The sequence below is a fragment of the Cervus elaphus genome, chromosome 5 (genome assembly GCF_910594005.1).
Source record: "Cervus elaphus chromosome 5, mCerEla1.1, whole genome shotgun sequence".
NCBI lineage: Eukaryota > Metazoa > Chordata > Mammalia > Artiodactyla > Cervidae > Cervus > Cervus elaphus.
In genome coordinates this window covers 36,294,953-36,320,223 of record NC_057819.1, presented here as the reverse complement: position 1 = coordinate 36,320,223, position 25,271 = coordinate 36,294,953, and the positions used below count along the sequence as shown (strand labels likewise).

General features: G+C 37.4%; 2 protein-coding genes across 2 annotated transcripts in view; one reads left to right on the top strand and one right to left on the bottom strand.

Moving 5' to 3' along the window:
- Nucleotides 1–14,336: 14,336 nt before the first annotated feature.
- Nucleotides 14,337–19,405, top strand: IL2 (interleukin 2). The gene is made up of 5 exons (XM_043902348.1): nt 14,337–14,429; nt 14,527–14,728; nt 14,821–14,883; nt 17,651–17,818; nt 19,012–19,405. The coding sequence occupies exons 2-5, from the start codon at nt 14,582–14,584 to the stop codon at nt 19,120–19,122; spliced, it is 489 nt and encodes a 162-aa protein (XP_043758283.1). The 5' UTR covers nt 14,337–14,429; nt 14,527–14,581; the 3' UTR covers nt 19,123–19,405.
- The window catches only part of ADAD1 (adenosine deaminase domain containing 1), an 80,059-nt gene continuing 73,416 nt past the window's right edge, over nt 18,629–25,271 (bottom strand). Inside the window, exon 13 of the mRNA XM_043902347.1 lies at nt 18,629–18,751. Coding sequence (XP_043758282.1) covers nt 18,744–18,751 — 8 coding nt within the window. The 3' untranslated portion in view covers nt 18,629–18,743. The remainder of the gene's footprint in view (nt 18,752–25,271) is intronic.

Genomic DNA, 25,271 nt, shown 5'->3' with positions numbered 1-25,271 from the left:
GTCTCTTGTGTAAAAAGAGGCTTGTGGTGGGGCAAAAATTGAAAGAAGGGACATCAGTTTGAATTACTGAAATACTTAAACAAAAGATGATAGTGAGTGGTTGAGAGAGCTGTGGTTATAAGTGGTGGACCAAGGATGAATTCTGAGGATAGAACCAACAAGATTTTTGACAGATTGAATACGGAGTACAAGAGAAAGAAAACAAAGATGACTGCACAGTTTTTTGTTGTTATTTTGAGCAGTGCATACTATGTGGAACCATTAGCAAGTGAGAGGGAAAACCATGGAATCATCTTTTCTGCAACCAATGCAACATTTCTATAGTATTTGTTGGTACAGTAATTAATCTTAAGATACATTTTTCAAGCATTCAAATATAATAATGTGTTGGATGACGCCAGTTTACAAATACCACTCAAAAAGAAAGCATTACCACTTCTACAATGTTTGGGACTTAATTAGATTATAATTGAATGCTATATGGCATCTTTATGTAACAATAAAGACAATTAAAAATGTAACCCAGATCATTTTTCTTAATTATAATAATAAAGGTTTTAAAAATACATTGGTTAAATATGCAATTCTTAGAGACAAATGTAGCTTCATTTGAAGATACTATTTCAGTTTAGCCACAAACCAAAAGCATACCGTGTATGTTTAACCACAATTGTAAAGCCAGCAAAAAAAATTTTAACAGCTTTGAGACAGTTTACATACCATAAATATACATTTCAGTGGCTTTTAGTATATTCACAAAGTGATGCAAACATCACCACTATCTAATTTCAGAACTTTCATCACCTGAAAGAAGAAATTTCATACCCTTTAGCAGTCACTCCCTATTCTACCTTATTCCAGTTTCTAGAAATAACTAATCTACTTTCTGACATGATGGATTTGCTTTTTCTGGACATTTCATTTAAATGGAATCATGCAACATTTGGCTTTTTGTGACCAGTTGCTTGAAATTAGCATTAACATTTTCAAGTTTTATCGATGTTGCAGAATGTATCAATACTTCAATATTTATCACCAAATAATGTTCCATTGTATGGGCATACCATATCTTATTTATCCATTCACCAGCTGATTGGCATTTAGGTTGTTTTCACTTTTCGGTTATTTTGATTAATGCTGCTATGAACGTTTGTATACAAGTTTTTATGTAGATATATTTTTCTTGAGTATATACCTAGTAGAATTGTTGGGTCATAAGATACTCTAGGAGAAAGGAGAAAAGGAAAGCTAGCTAAAGGCAAAGAAGAGAAGGAAAGATATACCCATCTGAATGAAGAGTTCCAAAGAATAGCAAGGAAAGATAAGAAAGCCTTCCTAAGAAATAGAGGAAAACAATAGAATGGGAAAGACCAGAGATCTCTTCAAGAAAATTAAGAGACACCAAGGGAAATTTTCATGCAAAGATAGGCACAATAAAGGACAGAAATGGTATGGACCTAACAGAAGCAGAAGATATTAAGAAGAGGTGGCAAGAATACACAGAAGAATTATACAAAAATGATCTTAATGACCCAGATAACCATGATGGTATGATCATTCACCTAGCACCAGGCATCCTGGAATGCAAAGTCAAGTGGGTCTTAGGAAGCATCACTATGAACAAAGCTAGTGGAGGTAATGGAATACCAGTTGAGCTATATCACCCTAAAAGATGATGCTGTGAAAGTGTTGCACTTAATATGCCAGCAAATTTGGAAAACTCAGCAGTGGCCACAGGACTGGAAAAGGTCAGTTTTCATTCCAATGCCAAAGAAAGGCAATCCCAAAGAATGGCAATGCCAAAGAATGTTCAAACTACTGCACAACTGTATTCATCTCACACACTAGCAAAGTAATGCTCAAAATTCTCCAAGCTAAGCTTCAACAGTTCATGAACTGTGAACTTCCACATGTTCAAGCTGGATACAGAAAAGGCAGATGAACTAGAGATCAAATTGCCAGCATCCACTGGTTCAGTGAAAAAGCAAGAGAGTTCCAGAAAAACATCTACTTCTACTTTATGTGGTTGGTTGGTTGTGGAGGTTTAGTTGTTAAGTCATGTCCGACCCTTGTGACCCCATGGTCTGTAGCCTGCCAGGCTCCTCTGTCCATGAGATTCTCCAGGCAAGAATACTGGAGTGGGTTGCCATTTCCTTCTCCATCTGCTTTACTGACTATGCCAAAGCCTTTGACTGTGTGGATCACAACAAACTGTGGAAAATTCTTCAAGAGATGGGAATACCAGACCACCTTACCTGCCTTCTGTGAAACCTGTATGCAGGTCAAGAAATAACAGAACAGGACATGGAACAACAGACTGGTTCAAAATTGGAAAAGGAATAGGTCAGGCTGTGTATCGTCACCCTGCTTACTTAAATTACATGCAGAATACATCAGGCAAAATGCCTGGGCTGGATGAAGCACAAGCTGGAATCAAGATTGCCAGAAGAAATATCAATAACCTCAGATATGCAGATGACACCACCCTAATGGCAGAAAGTGAAGAAGAACTAAAGAACCTCTTGATGAAAGTGAAAGAGGAGAGTGAATAAGTTGGCTTAAAACTCAACATTCAGAAACTAAGATCATGGCATCCAGTCCTATCACTTCATTGCAAATATATGGGGAAACAGTGGAAACCGTGACAGACTATTTTTCTGGGCTCCAAAAATCACTGCAGATGGTGACTGCAGCCATAAAGTCAAAAGACGCTTCCCCCTTGGAAGAAAATTTATGACCAACCTAGACAGCATATTAAAAAGCAGAGTCATTACTTTGCTGACAAAGGTCTGTCTAGTCAAAGCTATGGTTTTTCCAGTAATCATGTATTAATGTGAGAGTTGGACCATAAAAAAGTTTAGTGCTAAAGAACTGATGCTTCTGAACTGTGGTGTTGGAGAAGACTCTTGAGAGTCCCTTGGACAGCAAGGAGATCAAACCAGTCCATCCTAAAGGAAATCAATCCTGAATATTCATTGGAGGGACTGATGCTGAAGCTCCAATACTTTGACCACCAGATGTGAAGAAACTGGAAAAAGAAAACTGACTCACTGGAAAAAACCTTGAAGCTGGCAAAGATTGAAAGCAGGAGAAGGGGGTGACAGAGGATGAGATGGTTGGATGGCATCATGGACATGAGTCTGAGCAAGCTCTGGAAGTTGGTGATGGGCAGGCATGTTGCAGTCCATGGTGTCGCAAAGAGTCAGACACAATTGAGCGACTGAACTTAACTGAAGGTACTCTAGGTTTAATATTTTGAGGAACTGTGAAACTGTTTTCCAAAGCACCTGGACCATTATTTCACATTTTCACTAGCAATGCATCATGGTTCCAATTTCTTCATATCCTTGCAAACACACATTATAGTCTTTATTTCAGTTATACCAACTGGTATGCAGAGGCATCTCATTATGGTTTTAGTTTGCTTTTACCCAAGGATTAATGATACTGAGCATCTTTTTATGTGCCATGTATATATCTTGTTTCAGAGAAATATCAAATCATTTGGGCACTTTAAGTCTGGGCTATTTGTCCTTTCCAAGAGTTCCAAGAGTTCTTTATACATTCTAGATATAAACAGAACAATTTATATAGATATATGTTTTGCAAATATTTTCTCCCATTCTGTGGATCATCTTTTCACTTTCTTTATGGTGTCCTTTGAAGCACCTTTAGTGAGGTATAATTTATTATTATTTTTGTTGATTTTGCTTTTAGAGACATATCTAAAAAATTATCTAATTCAAAGAATATTTTTCAATTAGTTTCATAATTTTAGCTCTAAAATTTAGTTTCATATCTATTTTGAGTTAATGTTCGTATATGGTATGAAGTAAAAGTGCAACTTCATTTTTTCAAATATAGATATTCAGTTGTCCCAGCAACAGCTGTTGAAAAGATTATTTTTCCTTCATTAAATTATCTTGGCATCCCTGTAAAAAATCAATTGACTAAAATTAAAAGTACATTTCTGAATTCTCAATTCTAGTCCATTGATCTCATGTCTATTCTTATACCAGTAGAAGCCAGCAAATTTGACAGTTAGCAGTTAACTACCTACCCATCTCCATGCAGTTACTGTCGTCATGCATTTACCTACTAAAATATAAAGTTCTGTAGCCTAGGGATGGCAACTTATTTTTGTACCTCACAGCCCGTAATGATGTTTAATCATGTACCTTGAATATTTTGCAGTCAAAATAACCAAATAGGATTGTTTAAGAAAGAACAAAGCCTAATGAACTCATATAGTACTGTTAGGGACATATAATCAGAAACCCAAAATAAAAGTATCTTAAGCAGATATGTTTACTTTGCTCTCACATAAAGCAATTCAGGAACTTGGCAGAATTGATTTGGTAGTTTCGTGAAAGTATTGGTATCTTAGCTTTCAGCTCTTACATTCCTACATGTGGTACCCTGTCTATATGTCTGAGAGTCACTAGAACTTGGTTATCATATCTGCATGGCCACACCTCGTTGCAAAGAAAAACCAGGGAATGTGATTTTTACCAGGGAGCAGTATTGTATCCAGTGAAAACTGAGAACCTCACTCTAAGCAGGAGGGAAGAACAGACATTAGGAGGAAATTAGCATTCTCTACAACAGAAACAACAGGGTCACTTTTAAAAACGCCTTTGTATCTGAAGAAAATAAGGTATTCAGGAAGTTCCAAAGTAATCCAGAGTCTCACAGCTGCTCCTGTAGGACTGGATCGAGATGAGCCTGCAATAGATTGTTCTTTCTCCTCTCAGGCTCTGTTACCCAGGCCATCTGAGACCCTCATGTGGGCCTACCCTCGCTACTGTCATGTGGCACTTGAATTTATATTCCCTAGGAAACAGGACCATACAATTTAAACTTAAATCATCCCTAATGCTTCATCAAATTCTTATTGTTCCATTCCCCCCAAACCTACGTTAGAGAACAATGAATTAATATCTTGAAATCTAAGGGATACTAGGATTTCATTTTATTTATTCTTCTAAGTGGTATATGAGCATGTCAATAGAACTTTCAGTGATATTATAACCACATAAAAGTATTCCTAATAGCTGAAATTTTAACCACCACAGCCAATATAGTCAACCACAGAGAGAATGCTGGAGCAAAAAGTGCAATTATCTTGGATTACATAGTCTACCTACAATGTGAGGTATAATAAAATTACTGTCTTTTGCTTATTTAACACAGAAAACATTGTTAACTTTTGCCTCACGTCAAGAATACTTTTTTGTACTTTTATGCTGCCTTTTATCATTTTATAGGTAGTTCTACATCAAATGATTCCTCATGTATAAAAATCAAATTCTTAGGCATTATTATGTTACCAGCGGCTATATTGAAAACATTTCACCATCAATCTGATCCATGAAGCAGCCAACCTTCAGCTATTCTTTTAGAAACTGTACCTGCCTGCATCTTACCTGAGTGAGGATTCATCTCTGAGTATTCTTCTTGGTGTTGCTTCCCCTTAAACATACCCAAACTCAGAATAAAACAACTTTAAGGATGCCCATTATACCCACATCTAGGGTGCCTTTCAGATGGTCCATGGGTTGCACCAAGGGTTTACTCCCTCTGCTTAGGAATGAAAGGGATGCTAGAAATAACTAGGTTTTTGGTACACTCCACATTTTAATATTAGCCCAATGGTTTTATAAGAACTGTCCTATATTGCCACTTACAATGTGAGAAACATGTAAAAGGTAAGATGAGGGAGGAATCTCAATTTTCCATATTAATTCTGCATAAGAAAAGTGTTATTAATGTAAATATTTTCAATGACTGTGTACCTTCAGTATGATTAGAAGCTTAATGACTGTCAACAAACTCAGAAGATTTTCCTCCTAGGTTAAAATAACCTCATCTATTGATGATAAGAGCCGACTCACTGGAAAAGACCCTGATGCTGCGAAAGATTGAAGGCAAAAGGAGAAGAGGGCGGCAGAGGAGATGGTTAGACAGCATCACCAACTCAATGGACATGAATTTGAGTAAACTTCGGGAGATAGTAAAGGACAGGGAAGCCTGGCATGCTGCAGTCCATGGGGTTGCAAAGAGTTGGACGCAACTTAGCAATTGAACAATAACAACAAATTGGTGATAATTCTGGCTCACAATTTATGAAGTCAAATTAAAATGAAATCAAATGAAAAAGAGATTTGGCAGTGTAAGTTCCTTAATACATTTTTATTCTATAGATAATATTTGCCCAAATTCTCAAAAAACAGGAATTAATTACAGATATATCTATAAGTATACACACATACAGGTACACACAAGGAAATATGTGTGTGTTAATCTATAGATAAGTTTGGCCTAAGAGGTGAAATGAACTCTACAAGAATCCCAATATCACCTGGTGAGTAGTTCAGAATTATTTGCCTAATATTGTCAGAGGTAGAGAATTAAGAATAAAGCATATAATCATAAATTTTAAAAACTTATATGAGGCAAGTTTGACTAAAGTTAGCCACCTATCTACTCCTAGAAGCTCTACCAGCATAAAAAGCTGAGTAACCGTGAGGTGGTATGGAAGCTTTCCTGCTGTTCCCTGTAACAGAAGGTTACATCTTATTTAAAGAGCCTGGCTCCTCTTTCCATTCTCTATGATTTGCTTGAGAGAGGCCTGGTAGAGCGTTGATTTGTTTGACTCCCTCCTCTTCTCTAGCATTGCTGTCTTCTGTAATAATTATTTTTGACTTGGTCTGCAGACATGTGAAGACATACTCTCATTTACTTTAGCTAAAATATTAGATTTGTTTTTACCCTGAACATTTGTAATAGAATCTTCCCTAAAAATATTACATATATTTTGACTTCCTAAACAAACCAGATTTTAATAAGGCAAAGCATAATTTCAATGTTTTTTGAAGAGGTAGGTCATCACTGGGAATATTAGTCATTATATTCTGCTATTATAAATGATTACTAGGGTGCATGGGGTTACTGGAGCACATATGAATAAGTTTCAGAAGAATGTGCTTTCCTTTGGTCCCCATATCTCCTTCACTTTTTAAATACTTTTAACCACTGGCAATCATTTATTCTGCAGGCAGCCCAATTCCTACAATTGCTTCTAATCTATCCTGCTCTTGAAAACATAACAAAGTTGGCTAGAACTCAGTCTAAAAAAAGCATGAGCATAGAGCAGAAATGTTAAAAACTTGGCATGCAGGCTGTTATTCCATATCCCAGAGTCTACTGCAGATTGAATATACTTCAGTGAACTTCATATACCTATGCACTCTTCATTGAGGACAGAATTATTCTCAAAACAGCACTCTAAGCAGACATTGTTAATAATTTAGCACATCGGAGGACTTTTTAAAGCTAACGTTCAGAGTTTTGGTTGTTTCAGAGGAATGAGATTGTTCTTCGACTGAGATCAGGATAGGTCAATTTTGATGGCAAAGGGCAGCAGAATATGCCACCCCAAAATATGCTTCTTTGGCTGTAAGAATTATTTTTAGTTGTTATTTTGAGAAACTGCAGACACAGGAACATTTCTGAAAACAGAGTAAAAGTTACCCTTTTATAAGAGAAATCTGTACTTAGAGGAAATTTACTTTTCAGAGGGGTCTGTACCAGGAAGAAAGCAATTACCAAAGATAATTTTTTAACTCGAGAGATTTATCTGCATGGCAGAGCAACCCTTGCTTACCAAACATTTCCTCTTCTCACTTTCCCAAGAAACACCTTTCCCCTCTTTGAAGCCCCAGATCCCAAAGCCCCAGACCCCTATCCTGTTCCTTAGCTTAGGATGGTCTCTAAGCCTCAACCATCTGGCTACCTTTTGAGGCTCACATCTTCAAACGGCTCCTGTAGGTACATATGTATGTACTTAAAATTGTTTATTTTTTCTCCTAGCAATCTGTCTTTTATTATGGAGGTGGGGGGTACAGTGTGTGTATGTGGGGGGAAGAGTCTCAGCAGGGCACACAGAACCTAAAGGGAAAATGACTATTCCTCCTCTACAATGGAGATCTCCTTAGATGGGACTGACATATATTATGGGATAGTATCTCCATTATATTTTACCTCTAGTAACCTTATTAAATGATTAAGAATTATTTGGTTTAGTTAGACTTTTACTTGAGTTTAACCTGAGCAATGCTGGCATGGTAAAAATCACCTATTTCTTTTTCAACCTTCATATTAGGCAAATAGGTAAACCAGGATGATATCAAAACAGCTTGCAAAGCAAATGCCATCATTAAACAAAAATATCCTAGAAAACGGAGAGGGAGCAGCGTATCAGAAACAGGTCATGGGATTACTCAGCCATCCAAAGTTATCAGATTAGTGTTGTGTGCTTTCATATGCTATTTTATTGGTCAATCACACAAAACTCCCCTTAGGTCCATACTGTCATTTTAGAAATCAAACAACAGCCTTAGGGAGGATAAGAAATTTGTTCAAGGTCACACACCCAGTGAGTGATAAAGAGGACCTGGCACTCAGGTCTCCTTGATTCCCAATTCCAAATATGGAACTGAATATTAGTATAACCAGCAACCAGTGTACATTTTGCCATCTCTGCTTTCTCCCTCTTGCTCCACCCCCATGTGATAATATGAAAACTATGTAATTGGTACAGAAATATAGGCTTATGCCACTGATAAGGAGTGCTAAGTTGTTAAGAACTTTTTGAATAAGTATCAAAAGCCTTAAAAAACTCTTTGATCCAGTAATTCCAATTCTAGGGTTTTATCCTAAAAGGAAAACCAGAAATTTGCACAAATATTTATGTGCAAAATAGTTTAGTGAATTACAGAGCTGTTCATAATTGTGAACATAATTAATGTAAATTCCAATAATAGAACAGTCACACAACAGAATTCTATGCAACTATTAAAAATAATATTTTAGAGGAATACTTAATATGTGAGATGTTTATAACACAAGACTAAGAGAAAAGCATGTAAAACCATACCAAGAAAACAGACTGGATGGACATAAATATCGCATGTGATAAAAATAGTTATGTCTACCCAGTAAGATTATAGTTGATTTTTAATTTATTTTCACTTTCTTTGTATCTTCCAAATTTTCTATAATATGAATTATTTTATAACTAGATAATGTTATAATTTTTAAACAAAAAATCAGGCTACAATCATTAAAAAATATACTAGTGTTAAAAACAATACAATAGGCCCCAAATGGAATCACTTATGCTAAACCCCACATCAGTAAACCAAAACTTAATTACAGTTTTGGTTCTCTCAGAAACTCCAACTGGGAACTGCCTAGTCAGCATTAGTTAGGTAATCTGTTTGATACACTCCTGCAATTTCCTTAAGAAAAGTAACCTTGCAAAAACCAATCCACTTTTTTGTCTAGTATAACTTCCTTGTTTCCATTCCCTTCTTAGCTGTAAAAGCCTTTCATTTTGCACAGCTCCCCAGAGTTCCCTTCTGTCTGCTAGACTGGATGATGCCTGATTCAAATTGACTTTTGCTCAAATAAACTCTAAAAAGTTTTGGCATGCCTCAGTTTATCTTTCAACATTAGGAATCATGGAACAATGGACTGTTAATGATGCATCCAAAGCTTCTGTAGAAGAGGAAAGAACCAATGGTTAGTACAGAACTTAAACATAAATGATAACTTTATTTTTACAATGATTTTAATGAAGGCATTTACTTCCACAGAGGAGAAAGCTAATATTTATTTATAAGTTGCAAGGCTTAATTCTTAACGTATGAAGAAAATAAAGGTCTTCGTGAAATACATACAACCAGAAAATTTCTTTCCTTCACATTTTTTTTTTTTGCTGTGAAATGAGATAAATGGATATGAAAGTACTTTTATGAATTTGAAGTGCTTTATAGATCTATTACTATTACCATCAGAAGACTATCATGTTCTACCCCTAGTAATCGTTGTGTGATTTGTCATAGCAGTCGGGTATTTACACAAAAAGTAAATTTCCAAAAAAGGTTTTGAAGATACTCCCATTCTCATTACATTTAAGTGTGAGCTGTCTCTTAGTTGACAAATGCAATTGCCTTGTGTGTTATACCTTCATATCAACCTTGGACACTGCACTCCTAAAAGAACAATGCAGCTTAAACCCACATTGGGCACAATCATTTTCTTACTTTAAACATGGGAGAAGTGTTAGGAAACATCAAATACTCTAGTGTTTTTAAAAGACCCCAGAAAGAGATTAAAAGACATGTGCAAATTCATGAGTTCACATAGCTACTATATGAATTCAGCTGCTCTAAATTCTTAGAAATCCCAAAGCTGCTTAGACAAGGTGTTGCTTAAGTGAAGCTGGATGGTGGATGATGCCTCACTTGACTTATCAGCTATCGCTGAGAGAATAAATGAGATGAAAAATGGGCACAATTTAATCCAGCTTTTTCTATGCAGCATCATGGACCTAGAATTTGGTATCATTGTTTAACATGGGAAATACATGAAATTAGAGACAAGGAAGCCTTGACTCTTGCTCTAACTTCACCACTAATTTAAGAATGTGGTCTTGGGCAAGTCAACCTCTACAGATGTCAAATTTCTTATCAGCAGAATGTGACTCAATAAAGTAATCAATTTGAATATACTTTGCAAAAATAAAAGTATCAAAGAAATAATTCTTCCAAAAGGTTGTGAACATCATTAAAATTTACCACTCGGAACACCCCATGCAAATAAGACTTAATTGTGATTCACAGACATATTTACAGAAGCGGTATCACATTTTGGAGGATCACAGGTCGAGTAAAGACAAAGAATGGTCACCATCCTATGCCTGAGGTAATTTGGATTTTCATAGGAAACAGAGTTCCTAGAAAAAATCTCTCTAGGTGGTATGGAGCTTATCCAACAGTATATTCTAACTTTAAAGGGAGAGAACTACATCTTCAAAAGTCAAGAGACCTTTAGAGAAACCAACAAGGCATACATTAATACAGGCATCAAGTTCCAGACCAAATTAAAGTTTTACAAAGCTGTGAAAAAGGCTCAGAAAGAAGAAATTCTTGTATGAGACAGAGTTCTTGAAAGTCATGGCTGGACAATTATGCAACTGACTGACCAACTTCTTTGGGAGACAGCTTTAGGGACTTGGGCTATTCCTGACTCTGAGACAGACTCACAAACAACACCAAGCAACTAAAATAGCTGCTTATTGATAGTAAAATTTATTTTCACAGGGGAAATAGGGAGTGTGACACGTGGTAGTTAGCAGTCTACTACTGATTCTATTACTGCTATAGCCAGAGAAACCAGCTGATGTGTCAGACATGTTAAAAAGTGAAAGTTTGCCACAGTGTATGTTTACTGTAGCTTTCTCCCCAAGCTTCTATAATGATGCTTGTTACACAATAATAAGGACAAGGCAGGGGCTTAGGAATTCAACTTTCTACAGGGTCCTATCAATTCAGCCATGCACTGACCTATTCTCTAATGGAAATAGCCGGAGAAATACAAATATCAAGACTCTGAGAACATCAAAGGCCTTGCTGGAAAAGCCCCCACACAGAAAAACGTGTGGGTGTCAATCCTTCCACTCTGGAAGGGTAAAAGCCTGAGCTGATGATGCTGGAGGAGACACTCAGTCTTTAAAGAAATGAAACAAGTATAATAGTTGACACATAGATTACCAAATAGCCTTTCCCTTAGAACTAATGCTAAATTTGTGGTTTTGATTTGAAAGGTACAGAGAGACATTATGCAGTTTTTAGTGGAAAAAAAAAAGGAAAAGAGCATGATCATTTGTCTCTAATCTTTTCTAAAAGAAAAAGTTATTTGCCTCTAATCTGACTTTTTCTTTACTTCTTTTTCCTCTTTAGGAACTGTAATGCTTGTTTTTAAATTTTAGGAAGATGTTTCATATTCTTCAGAATATTGTCTAATGCGTAGCTAAAAAGTACTGAACCATTCTTCTCTGTTCTTTTTAAGTACAATTGCGTTCCTTAGAACATGTAACCTGGACTTCCCTGGTGGTCCAGTGGTTAAGACTCTGCACGTCCACTAAGGGAGGCACTGGTTTATTCCATAATCAGGGAACTAAGATGCCACATGCCCTGTGGTGTGACCAAAGGAAAAAAAAAAGTAAAAAATTACCAAAGTAAAAAAAAAAAAAGTAGGCTCACCCTGCCTACCCACCCTCAACTTAACCTTAAATTTACATATTTACATTTTAACCGTGTTGTCAAAATTCATTTTAAAGTCACGTTGCTTCTTCAAAATTGTTTATATCCACCTTTCTCAAGGCAGTAATCATCTCTTACCTGGGATTACACTTGTCTACCTATGACTTTTCTACTACACATGTTTCTTTTCTACTACACATATAAATGATAAGAGTGTGGACTCTGGAGTAAGAATATTCTGATTTCAAATCCTTGTTCTGTCTTAAACTGGAAGTAAGGGCTAAATAACTTAGAACAAATTATTTAACTTCTTTGACGTTCAACTTTCTAATCTACAGAATGGTACCATCACTTCACAGGTAAGGCTTAAACTAAATCATGTATCTGTGCATACTTTTTTTCTTTCTATATACCTGACAGTATCATAGGAGTTAGAGAAATATGTTTACAGAATAGACAAAAATAAAATGTAGTAAAAATGGGGAAGTTTTAAGAAATGGCTTAAAAACTATTTCCTCAATTTTTCCCAGTTTAAATTACAAGTATATATCTATACCATCATTCAGGCAGTTAGTGCATTGTATTGAGCGCAAATGAACATAATCCCTAGTATCCTACCTGATCTAATGACTAAAAAACATTGGTATTATTTTATAACTATTATTGTTACACTCAGTGTCACAGGTGCTTTAGAGGCTAAATCTAAATTTATTAAAGAGTGAAAACATAAAAACTAGAAACTTATGGATTGGTTTATACATGGCACTCTTTGAACGCTTTCGTGTTTAGTCACGTCTGACTCTTTGTGACCCCATGGAGTGTACCCCGCCAGGCTCCTCTGTCCATGGAATTTTTCAGGCAAGAATACTGGAGTGGGTTGACATTTCCTGCTCCTGGGGGTCTTCCTGACCCATGTATTGAACCTGCATCTTCTGCACTGAAGATGGATTCTTCACCACTGAACCATCAGAGAAGCCCTTATACATGGCACATATAAAGTCTACTATAAAACTAGCATCAATACCCTTGAATGTAAACTCAGTGAGTGTTGGTTAGTCACAAGTTTTTTTGTAGTACTTTATTTTTTCATAAAGGTGCTCCAAGAATTGTAATGAATACCCCCTCTTAGTAACTTTTATTGCTAGAGTTCTGGCATCTGTATTGTAAGTTATGTTGGAGTAACTGAGCCCAAATACCCCTACTCTGAGAACTGCTCTCAATCCACAAGACACACACACATACACGCATACACATTCCATGGCTCATCATGGCCTTCTGGACTGTTTATTACCCTGCCTTTCTCACTCCCAGACACACAGTACTGGTACACCTCAAGCTAGCCATATTATCTTTCTCCTAAAGAATAAATAAATGGTATCCATAAATTCCAGTTAGTAAGCTTCCTATAAACAAGCCTGGGGATTCCTATTGTTATGCTCATTTTCTTCCTTATGTTTAAAGAAATACAAGTAATCTGTTCAACAGATAGAAAGAAATGAAATGGGTATGAAGAGGGAGAAAGACTAATATAGCTCAGATGGCCCCTGAGAGACTGAGAGGAAGAAAAAGCATCCTTGATTCTGGCAACATTCCAACTCTCATTATATTCCCTTAATGCCCATAAAAAATAATAAAGGAGCAAAAACAAATTTGTAAAAAAAAATGACTAATCCCCTCCCCCTACACACACACCTAGCAGCAGTAGTACTCTTGTATGCAAATCCTTTTCTGTTTGTTAAACACCACACTATTAAAAAAAAGTACAACAGACATTAAGAGATGTAAACAGATGCAAGAAACACATTAAATTAAAATAGCATAAAACAGTGCCCCAAACTTAGTGAGTATTTTATGTATTCTAATTTTAATACCTCTCTAGCTGATTGTGTAAGAAGTAATCTATCACGTTGTATGCATTAGCTCAGTCATCGTGGAGATAAAAAGGTAAAGCCATTCTGGAACAGGAAACCAATATTCTTCCTGTTTAATCAACAAATCTAAAAATTTATTCTTTTCAACTATTTACTCTTGTTCCTGTCCACCACAACATGGTGCTCCACATGTTCCGCACAGTTTTATGACAAAGAGAAATTTTTCATGAGCCATTTTTGTATCCCCACCCCCTTAAAGAAAGAGGGAGGAAAAACTGTTTCATACAGAAGGCGTTAGTTGTATGAATTAGAACTGCCACCTAAGTGTGGGCTAATGTAACCAAGAGGGATTTCACCTACATCCATTCAGTCAGTTTATGGGGGTTTAAAGAAATTCCAAAGAGTCATCAGAAGAGGAAAAATAAAGGTAATGCTTTTTGCCACACAGGTACAATCTTTGAAAGTATGTGTAATATGTAAAACATTTTGACACCCCCATCATATTTTTCCAGAATTAAAAGTATAAATTGCTTCTCTTGTTCTAGAGCTTCCTATCTGCCTCTCTAATCACTACTCACAGTAACCTCAACTCCTGCCACAATGTACAAGATACAACTCTTGTCTTGCATTGCACTAACACTTGCACTCGTTGCAAACGGTGCACCTACTTCAAGCTCTACGGGGAACACAATGAAAGAAGTGAAGTCATTGCTGCTGGATTTACAGTTGCTTTTGGAGAAAGTTAAAGTAAGTTTATTCTCTTTCTTACTCAAATAATTACATTTAAGTTTTCTACCTGGAGTCTGTTTTTGAAATAACAATCTGTTATGCTTTCTCAGAATCCCGAGAACCTCAAGCTCTCCAAGATGCATACATTTAACTTTTTCATGCCCAAGGTTAACGTAAGTACAACTTTCTATGTTCAATTTAATTTCAATAAAACTGAAAGTAATGTGAAAATTTACACACTAACTGGATTAATAGCACCTCATCTGAGGAGAAGAAATAGTAACTTCAGTATCTTTTTAAAAAGAATCTCAAGTTTGATAATGGGCTTCTGAAAAACGGCTTTGCAGTTTTTAAAAAATATATACTTATGTATATTTTGGGGTAAAGGAAATGGGAAAAAAGGAGTAACATTCTCACTTTATTGCTGGGATAATTTTTAAAAAGATTGTGCTGACTTACTGTTTTATTTAAAAATATAAAACTCTGGAGATACTTGAGCATATCACTTTACCATTCAAATTAGCTAAGCTGATTTCAGAGGGCCCATCTGAAAAAATCCTTTCTTGTTTTAGGAAGGATTCTTAAGGATCTTCCTTCAAGAGGCAGTATAGCACTAATCTATAGCACAGATCCTAGGGCAGATTATTTAACCTGAAATCTCAGCTCTGCCATGTCCAAGCTTTTGTAACCTTGAGCAAGTTACCTATTCTCTTTGTGACACAGTCTCTTATGTGAATGATAATTGTATATACTTCATACAGTTTTGTGAGAATTAATGAATAAATGTAAAGTACTCAGAATAGTGCCTGGCATATGGGAAATGCCATATAAGAACTAACTATTAGAAGTAATAATAAAGACAAAATTCTTCCTGGAGAGTATAGAGTAAAAATTGCGACTTACACATCTTTTATGTCAATAAACCTAGAGACTTCTGATGCTATATGACTTATATTCCAAGACTAAAGGTTCCATTTGGTTGTCTGGGGATTCAGACAGTTAGATAAGCATCATCCACGCTCCTAGAGATATACTAGGTATGTCAAGTTTCCTAGTTGTTATGCCAGTCAGAAGGTAATGGGCAAAACTCTAATCCTAGAAAGAGCTTGTCCTCAGGTGAATAGCCCATAAGAGAATGGTGTTTTAACGGTCATGGATGCATTTCCATTGATCACCCTCTGACAATTTTGAGGAAATTAGATATCAAACTACCCTTTGAGACTTCCCTGATGGCTCAGAAGGTAAAGGATCTGCCTACAATGCAGGAGATCTAGGTTCAATCCCCGGGTCAGGAAGATTCCCTAGGGTCTCAATTAGAGTTAGGGTTAGGGCTAGGCATGGCAACCCACTCCAGTTATTCTTGCCTGGAGAATCCCATGGACACTGGGGCCTGACGGGCTAAGGTCCATGGAGTCGCAGAGAGACATGGCTGAGCGACTAACACTTTCACTTTCTTCACGCTTTTTTCAAACTACCCTTTTAAAAGATGAAAAGGAAATAACTTAGAGATGCTCCTCCAACTTAATCAGAGTCACATAACTCTTATTTCCAGTAACATAAAGACACAAGACTTTTTTGAGGGAAAGAGCTCCAAGTTCATGTCAAAAACTTAAGCCTTAAACTTGTTAATTTATAGTAGCCAAGTTGAAAGGGCATTAGATGAAAATGTCATAAGATGTATGTGGTGTATTCCTACCTCTCTCTCTAAAAGTGAGATAACAAAAGATTATGGGCAGGGTGGTAGAATTCTTTGAAATTTAACAGTTTTTAAATGACAACACAAAATCTACTTGAAACTAAAAGTAATGTGATAAACTCCATTCATTTGTCCATTTTACAACTATTCAACGTTTGCAAAAGAATTGAGAGGTACAAAAACATTTAATTCAAAGGCTGTTATGATAATGCTATAAAGAAAAAGAACTGACATCTAATTCTGACTCCACCTAGTCAGTATTCTTGCCTGGATAATCCCACGGCAGAGGAGCCTGGTGGGCTATGGTCCATAGGGTCGCAAAGAGTCAGACGCAACTGAACATACACCCACATACACACCACCTGGTCATGTGGCCTTGGGGAAGACACTTAAATTCTGAGATTTAGTTTCCTTATTTGTAACATGGTGATAACACAGTGTGTTACATATGTCAAAAGGTGGCTGTGAGACATAAATGGACATATTAAGGACAAAACACTTTGAAATTACAATATACCATAGAAATAAGAAATATTATCATTATATATGAGTATGTATATGTGTGTGCTTGTGTGTATACATGTCTAAATCAGGGAGCCTATCCAAAAATCCTTCAAATACTGTAAGCTTTTATTTGATTGACACGTTATGTTTAACAATGTATCTTACTATACTTATTATAGAAAAGTAAAAAATTAAGATGCAATTTTATGGGCCTTGCTATATTAAGCTATTACTAAGTAGTTAAAATTAACTAATCTATAAAATGTTGCGATTGTGACAGATTGCATTCAAGAGCTCCCTCTGTCCCTAACATTCTATGATTCATAACTCTTACATTATTAAATATTAGAATCATAGAATGTGAACCTACACTTCCACATTATGACTACTCTTGGCTCTAATAATTTCTATGTAGACTGGAAAAGAATTCAACCTATATTGGTAATTTGCATTTGGGTGCAGAAATGTTGCCCTTTTTGCAAAGCCAAATTAAGCTGAAATTAACGCCTCATTATTTGTTAACTAACAGTTAATGCTAACTATGGGCAGCTAAACTCTAATTTTTCCGTCTTATAATGTAAATTATATTGATCCATCTTTATAGTAATGCTGAGAAACAGAGAGAATTGGTACAAACTATATACTGTCTCTATTAATAAAATAAATTTTGATATTAATTTCTGATTCTGACCTTTAGTCAGGGCAAATTGATCTGATAATTACTTTTACTACTACCCCAGGCTACAGAATTGAAACATCTTAACTGTCTACTAGAAGAACTCAAACTTCTAGAGGACGTGCTAAGTTTATCTCCAAGCAAAAACCTGAACCCCAAAGAGATCAAGGATTCAATGGACGAGATCAAGGATTTAATGGACAATATCAAGAGAATAGTTTTGGAACTACAGGTAAAATATTACTGTACTTGTTCTGGAAATAAAATAAATGGAAGGGCATTTTAACATTGTATAACATTTGGTATTTGTGAAGTACTCATGCATTTAAAGTCTATTACGAATATAAGTCATTTTTATGTTCGATGACACATTGTGGATCTGGGAAGTGTAAGCTAGAGGGCTTCCATCCACCATCCACTCAGGGATAAGCCCCTACCAACGCATTCTGTCACCCCTCACATTAACACAAAACTGGGATTGGGAGAAGACACTGAATTGAATTTCAAAGAAAGGAGACAGGTGTCATTGTATACAGTAAGCCCTCTACATATGAACCTTTAAGTTGTGGACTTTCAAAGCTGTGAATCTGCATTCACATGTCCCGTCACAAAAGTCAGTACACGTGTCTGGCATACACTGCCACTTGCCTGCCTCCTCTACAAGAGACCGTGCTCTGTGTGCTTTCTCGTACAGTGCTGTGTAGAGTACAGCAGTAGTGGGGATCTTGTTTCAAGCCCGAGATGTCTAGAAGCAAGTGTAAAAGCAGCAGGATATAGCTGACTGTGTTAAGTTGGGTACCTAGGCTAACTCTGTAGAACTTACAAACAAAACTCAACTTACAAACCCGCTCTTGGAACAGAACTCATTTGAATGTAGGGGACCCACTATATTTTTTAATTTTTTCAGATCATCTTCCAGAATAGCTAATTCTGATTACCCAAATTACTTTTTAAATGGGGTTTTCCTATCATTTGGTAGAAGAACTAAGAGATTTGTCTAAAAAAAATGGCAACCAGTAAAATGGCCAATGGACCAGATAATTAACTTTTTATTTAGAGGTAATACTCACTTTCAGGACCTTAAGAATTTTAAACGCATAGAAGCATGAAATATACAAGGAACTTGGGTGATGTGAGAGGTTCAGGGCTCTCTTTCCTCATCCATCTGTCAAAGTACAAAATTTATTAATTAATAGACATCCTAAATAAAAAGCACAAGTTAAATTACAGCTTGTATGTCACTATCTGGATATCATAACATACACTAATTTAGGCACATAATTTTGGTCATTTGAAGAAAATGTGAATGTTAATATGTTTAATATACTTGAAAATAAAGGCCATAACTCTATAAGACTTGAACTGAAAATAATTATATATAAGGTAAACTACTTTGAACTAAAACAAAATTGTTTTCTTTTATAGGGATCTGAAACAAGTTTCAAATGTGAATATGATGCGGCGACAGTAAAGGCTGTAGAATTTCTGAACAAATGGATTACCTTTTGTCAAAGGATCTACTCAACAATGACTTGATAACTAAGTGCCTCTCATTTTAAATGTATCAGGCTTTCTATTTATTTAAATATTTAAAATTTATATTTATTTTTGATATATGTTTTCCTACCTTTTGTAACTATTAGTCTTAAGATGATAAATATGGATCTTTTAAGATTCTTTATGTAAGCCCTACGGGCTCTAAAAAATTCAGTTAAATTATTTATCCTAAAGTATTTATTTTTATATTGAATTTTTAAATATAATGTCTATGCAGGTCATTGACTAAAATTATTTAATAAAGTTGATGAATAAAAACAAACTCAGATATTTGTCATTCTGGGAACAGCACAGAATAAGGAAGGTCCTATAATATGGCCACAGGTATATACTGTAAAAATTTCCCCAAGCAATTTTGGAAGAGATATTCATGTGGGAGCCCATTCACTAAAGAATGGGAATTATTGAGATATTCTGGGGAGTTATTAGATAATGACCCTGAAGGATCCTGTAATTCTGAAACTCCAATGTGAGTCATCAGTCAGAATGGGGACTTAGCCTGATGAAATATTAGCTTGAGTCCTTCTCGGGAGGGCTCAAAGGGATCACAAAGCCTCCTAGCACATCTCCATAGCACTACTGCAGGGAGCACAGTTGACTTGACAGTCTCTAGCTACTGCCATTTGCATTTAAATTACATGGGCAACAGAATATCTTAACTGTCTCATCCCAGGGATCTATCAATTTTACTGCTCTCTGTCCTCATTAGTCTGGAGAGTACTTGATCATCTTACTATTTCAAAGAATACCATGCTGGTCAGTGACATTGGGGCTGTTATGTTAACTGGATTTGCTGACGAGTAACAGGTAGGAGTAGCACACGAATAAGGCAAAGTGGGTAGAAGAAGGGCAACAAGTTCAAGGATGTGTCACAAAAATAAGGTTTCTAAGGGTCCAGTAGTGTTTTGAACGTTCCTTTAAAGTGGAGGACAAGATTCTGTGTCTTGAAAGGCCAGCTGCAAAGAAGTACGAAGCTTGGTGGGCCTCTGGAATTTGAAAGTGTGCTCCATACACTATACTGACCCATTTTTGAAGGGTATTCTATAAGGCTGTCAGTTTTCAGTAAAGCCCCCAGTAAAAAAGGGCTATATTGCAGGTCCAGGCCTCAATTCAAGTTCCTCAGCCACATGAGATATATGACCCAGAAGATCCAGTGGTATTCAAAGTATTTATGATAGAGGTGTTGTTAAAAGCCTCTAGAAAGTCCCTGAAAGATAATGACCACACAGTTCTATAGTTTTTAGAAAGGCCACACACTACTCTGCAGATAATTCCCCATTTAAAAGCAAAATCCTGGTAGAGACAAATGTCTGACCACAGGACACCAAATGATTCTGCAACCTGACCTGCCCATTATGAACTAGCTATTAACTGATGGACTGAAACATAACACTGGGCAACACAGCAGCATTTAACTATCAAATGCAAGTGAGTAGGCCTAAAGAGATACAAGAGGGACACGTCAACTTCATAAACAGGCAGTTTAGATTCTCACAGTACCTGGTTTAACCCCTCTCCCTTAGCCCACTCCTGTGGCTTCTTGGGGGAGTTCCCTATTACAAGAGAGAAAAGAGCATGGTTCACAAACACATCTGTAACGGATGCTGGTGTCAGCCAGAATGGATGATCCCAGAAGAATAACCCTATTCAACTTGGTTGCCCATTTCATGTTTAAGGAGAAATGGACAGAGGTTTGGATCTAGAATAGACTGACTTGTGGAAAGTGATGAATGAGACTGCCAGATGACTGGGGATATGAAGAAAACATGTAAAATTAGTGACAAGAAGTTCTGGAGAAGAGGTATGTAATGGCTCTCTTTGAATGGGCAGAGGATCTGAAGATATTAATGAAGGACTTCATTATTCAGGTGGACAAGATGACCCTTTCTGAGGATGCCAGCTAGTCTCTTTCCTTGGCCAATCCAGTGCTTATTCAATAGGTCCACAAACAAAATTTTATGGTAACAAGTATGGAAATAAAAAAGAGCTCAACAACATGGTCGTTCACTTACAAATGCTAACCTGGCTACTGCCACTGTGAGTACTCAAGTTCTCCAAAGCACAAGTCAATGCTGAGTTTTCAGTATAGCACCATTCCCTAAAAGAACCAGCTGGGATTGATTATACTGAACCTCTCCTACTGTGGCATCAACAGTACTTTGTCCTCAAAAGGGTAGATTGATGTTTCAAACACAGATTTTCTTTCTTTCTTTGCCTCGTGTTCTGCAGCACCACTGTTAGTAGATTTACAAAATGTCTTATCCATCACAACACTGCCTCCAGCCAAAGTATATAGTATGGCAAAAGAAGTGTGGCAATAGGATCAAGGCCATGGATTTCACCACTCTCTCTACAGGCTCTATTATTCAGAAGCAGCTGGCTTGGTTAGACAGAGAAATGCCCTGTTGAAGATTCAGTTAGGGCATCTACTTGGAAATAATATTGTGAGGGTCAAATGAAGAATGCTCTATTAGTGTTAAATCAGTAGCCAATATATTGTACAGTCTCCCCCAGAGCCAGAGAACACAGGTCTAGGAATAAAAAAGTACAAGTAAAAGCAGTCCATCTCATTATTACACTAAATAACTCACGTGAAAAAAATTTTCTTTACCTCCCATTAATGAAAGCTTAGTCGATTTTATGGTCCTACTGCTTAAAGGGGCAGGAGTATTAACTTTTATCAGAAAACTGATTAAATGGGAGCTGAGACTACCTTTTGGGCATTTAGGGGCTTTTCATGCAGTCGAACCAACAGGTACATATTGTACTAGCAGAGTAACTGATTTTGATGACAAGAGGAAATCAATTTCTCGCTGTACAACAAAGGCAGCTGCTACATAATAGGTAACACTATCTGGAACCCTGGAGACTCAGTGGGGCAGCACTTAACTTTCTCTTCCCAATTGTACTGATCAGGGAAAATTGTACCAATCCCCAAAATGCAAGAATACCAAAGACTTGGATTTCACAGAATAGAGAATTTAGAGTTTACCACCAGGTAAAGAATTCTAGGACACTGACAGCGGAGAAGGACGTGTGCTCATCTTCTCCTGTGAGAACTCCAAAATTGTGACTCGCTGCTGGACAACCATCAACAGGAGAATGTTGGACCCCACCAAAAAAAGATACCCCATGTCCAAAGGCAAAGGAGAAGCCCCAACAAGATGGTAGGAAAGGCAAAACCGTGTTTAGAATGAAAACGCCATACCCACCAGAGATGCTCAGAGGGCTCAAACCAAACCTTGTGCGCACCAGGATTCAGAGATCCCACAGAGACTGAGCCAGACCTGCCTTTGAGTGTTTGAGGGTCTCCTGTGGTGGCATGGGTCAGCCACCCAGTGGCCTGCTGCGGGGACAGGGGCTCTCTGGCTGCAGCAGACCTGGAAAGAACGCCATGTGGCCTAAGTTGTCTTGGAGGAGGTCGCCATTAACCCCACCACAGAGCCACTGAGCAGATGACCTACAGGCTGGAGAACAATTATACCAAAGAAGTTCTCACACTGTCAAGAAAGTCTTAGGAGCCACAACAGATTTCCCAACCTGGGGATCCAGCAAAGGGACTGAAAAACCCCAGGCAATTTGACTGTGGAGGCCAGTGGGATTTGATTATAGAACTTCCATGCAACTGGGGAAACAGACTCTTGGAGGGCACAAACGAAACCTTATGCACACCAAGGCCCAGGAGAAAGGAGCAGTGACCTCAAAAGAGGCTGAGCCAGACTTGCCTGTGAGTGTTCAAGAATCTGCAGCAGAGGCGTGGATCAGTAGTGGCCTGCCACGGGGTCAGAGGCACTGAATACAACAGTGCTGGCATAAATCTTTTTGAAGGTGATCCCATAGTTTGGCCTCACCCCATCAAGAGATGGGCCCCATCCCATCAACAAAAAATGGGATTAAAGATTTACTGAGCATGGTCCTGCCCATTAGCACAAGACCCAGATTCCTCCCATCAGGGAGCTTCCACAAGCCTCTTAGCCTTATCTATCAGAGGGCAGAAAGAATGAAAACCACAATCAGAGAAAACTAACCAAACTGATCACATGGATCACAGCCTTGTCTAACTTAAAGAAACTATGAGCCATGATGTGTAGGGCCACCCAAGATGGAGAGGTCATGGTGGAGAGTTCTGACAAAAACGTGGTCCACTGGAGAAGGGAATGGCAAACCACTTCAGTATTCTTGCCTTGAGAACCCCATGAATAGTATGGAAAGGCAAAAAGATATGACACTGAAAGATGAACTCCCCAGGTCAGTAGGTACTCAATATGTTACTGGAGAAGACTGAAGAAATAGCTCCAGAAAGAATGAAGATACAGAGTCAAAGCAAAAACAACACGCAGCTGTGGAAGTGACTGGTGATGGAGGTAAAGTCAGATGCTGTAAAGAACAAAACTTCATCAGAATCTGGACCATTAGGTCCATAAGTCATGATAAATTGGAAGTGGTCAAACAGGAGATGCCAAGAGTGAACATCAACATTTTAGGAATCAATGAACTAAAATGGACCAGAATGGGCAAATTTAATTCAGATGACCATTATATATACACTGTATGCAAGAATCCCTTAGAAGGAATGGAGTAGCTCTCATAGTCAATGCAAGAGTCCGAAATGCAGTATTTGGGTGCAATCTCAAAAATGACAGAATGATTTCTGTTTGTTTGAAAGGCAAACCATTCAGTATTGCAGTAATCCAAATCTATGCCCCAACCACTGATGCCAAACAAGCTGAAGTTGAATGATTTTATGATGACCTACAAGACCTTCTTGGAAGAACAGCTATGACCAACCTAGACATATTAAAAAGCAGAGACATTACTTTGCCAACAAAGATCCATCTAGTCCAAGCTGTGGCTTTTCCAGTAGTCATGTACAGCTTGAGAGTTTGACTATAAACAAAGCTGAGCGCCGAATGATTGCTTCTTTTGAACTATGGTGTTAGAAAAGACTCCTGAGAGTCACTTGGACTGCAAAGAGATCCAACCAGTCCATCCTAAAAGAAATCAGTCCTGAAGATTCATTGGAAGGACTGATGTTGAAGCTAAAACTCCAATACTTTGGCCACTGGATGTGAAGAACTGACTCATTGGAAAAGACCCTGATGCTGGGAATGATTGATAGCAGGAGGAGGAGGAGACAACAGAGGAAGAGCTAGTTGGACGGCATCCCGGAGTTGATGGACATGAGTTTGAGTAGGCTCTGGGAGTTGGTGATGGACAGGGAAGCCTGGTGTGCTGCAGTCCATGGGGTCACAAAGAGTCGGACACAACTGAGCAACTAAAGTGAACAAGACCTTATAGAACTAACACCAAAAAAGATGTCATTTTCATCATAGGTGACTGGAATACAAAAGTAGGAAGTCAAGGGATAACTGAAGTAACAGGCAAGTTTGGCCTTGGAGTACAAAACGAAGCGGGGCAAAGGCTAACAAGAGTTTTACCAAGAGAACACACTGGTCATAGCAAACACTCTCTTCCAACAACACAAGAAATGACTCTACACATGGACATCACCAGATGGTCAATACTGAAATCAGATTGATTATATTCTTTGCAGCCAAAAATGGAGAAGCTCTACACAGTCAGCAAAAACAAGACTGGGAGCTAACTGTGGCTCAGATCTTGACTCCTTATTGAAAATTCAGACTTACACTGAAGGAAGTAGGGAAAACCACTAAAACATTCAGGTAGGACCTAAATCATCCCTTATAGTGGAAATGACAAACAGATTCAAGGGATTAGATCTGATAGACAGAGTGCCTGAGGAACTATGGATGGAGGTTCATGACACTGTAACAAGAGGTGGTGATAAAAATGACCCTGAAGAAAAAGAAATGGAAAAAGGAAAAATGATTCGTTAAGGAGGTCTTACAAATAGCTGAGAAAAGAAAAGACGCAAAAGGCAAAGGAGAAAGGAAAGATATACCCATCAGAATACAGAGTTCCAAAGAATAGCAAGGAGAGGTAAGAAAGCCTCCCTCAGTGATCAAAGGAAAGAAACAGAGGAAAACGACAGAATGGGAAAGACTAGAGATCTCTTCAAGAAAATCAGAGATACCAAGGGAGTATTTCATGAAAAGATGGGCACAATAAAGGACAGAAACAGTATGGACCTGCAGAAGCAGAAGATA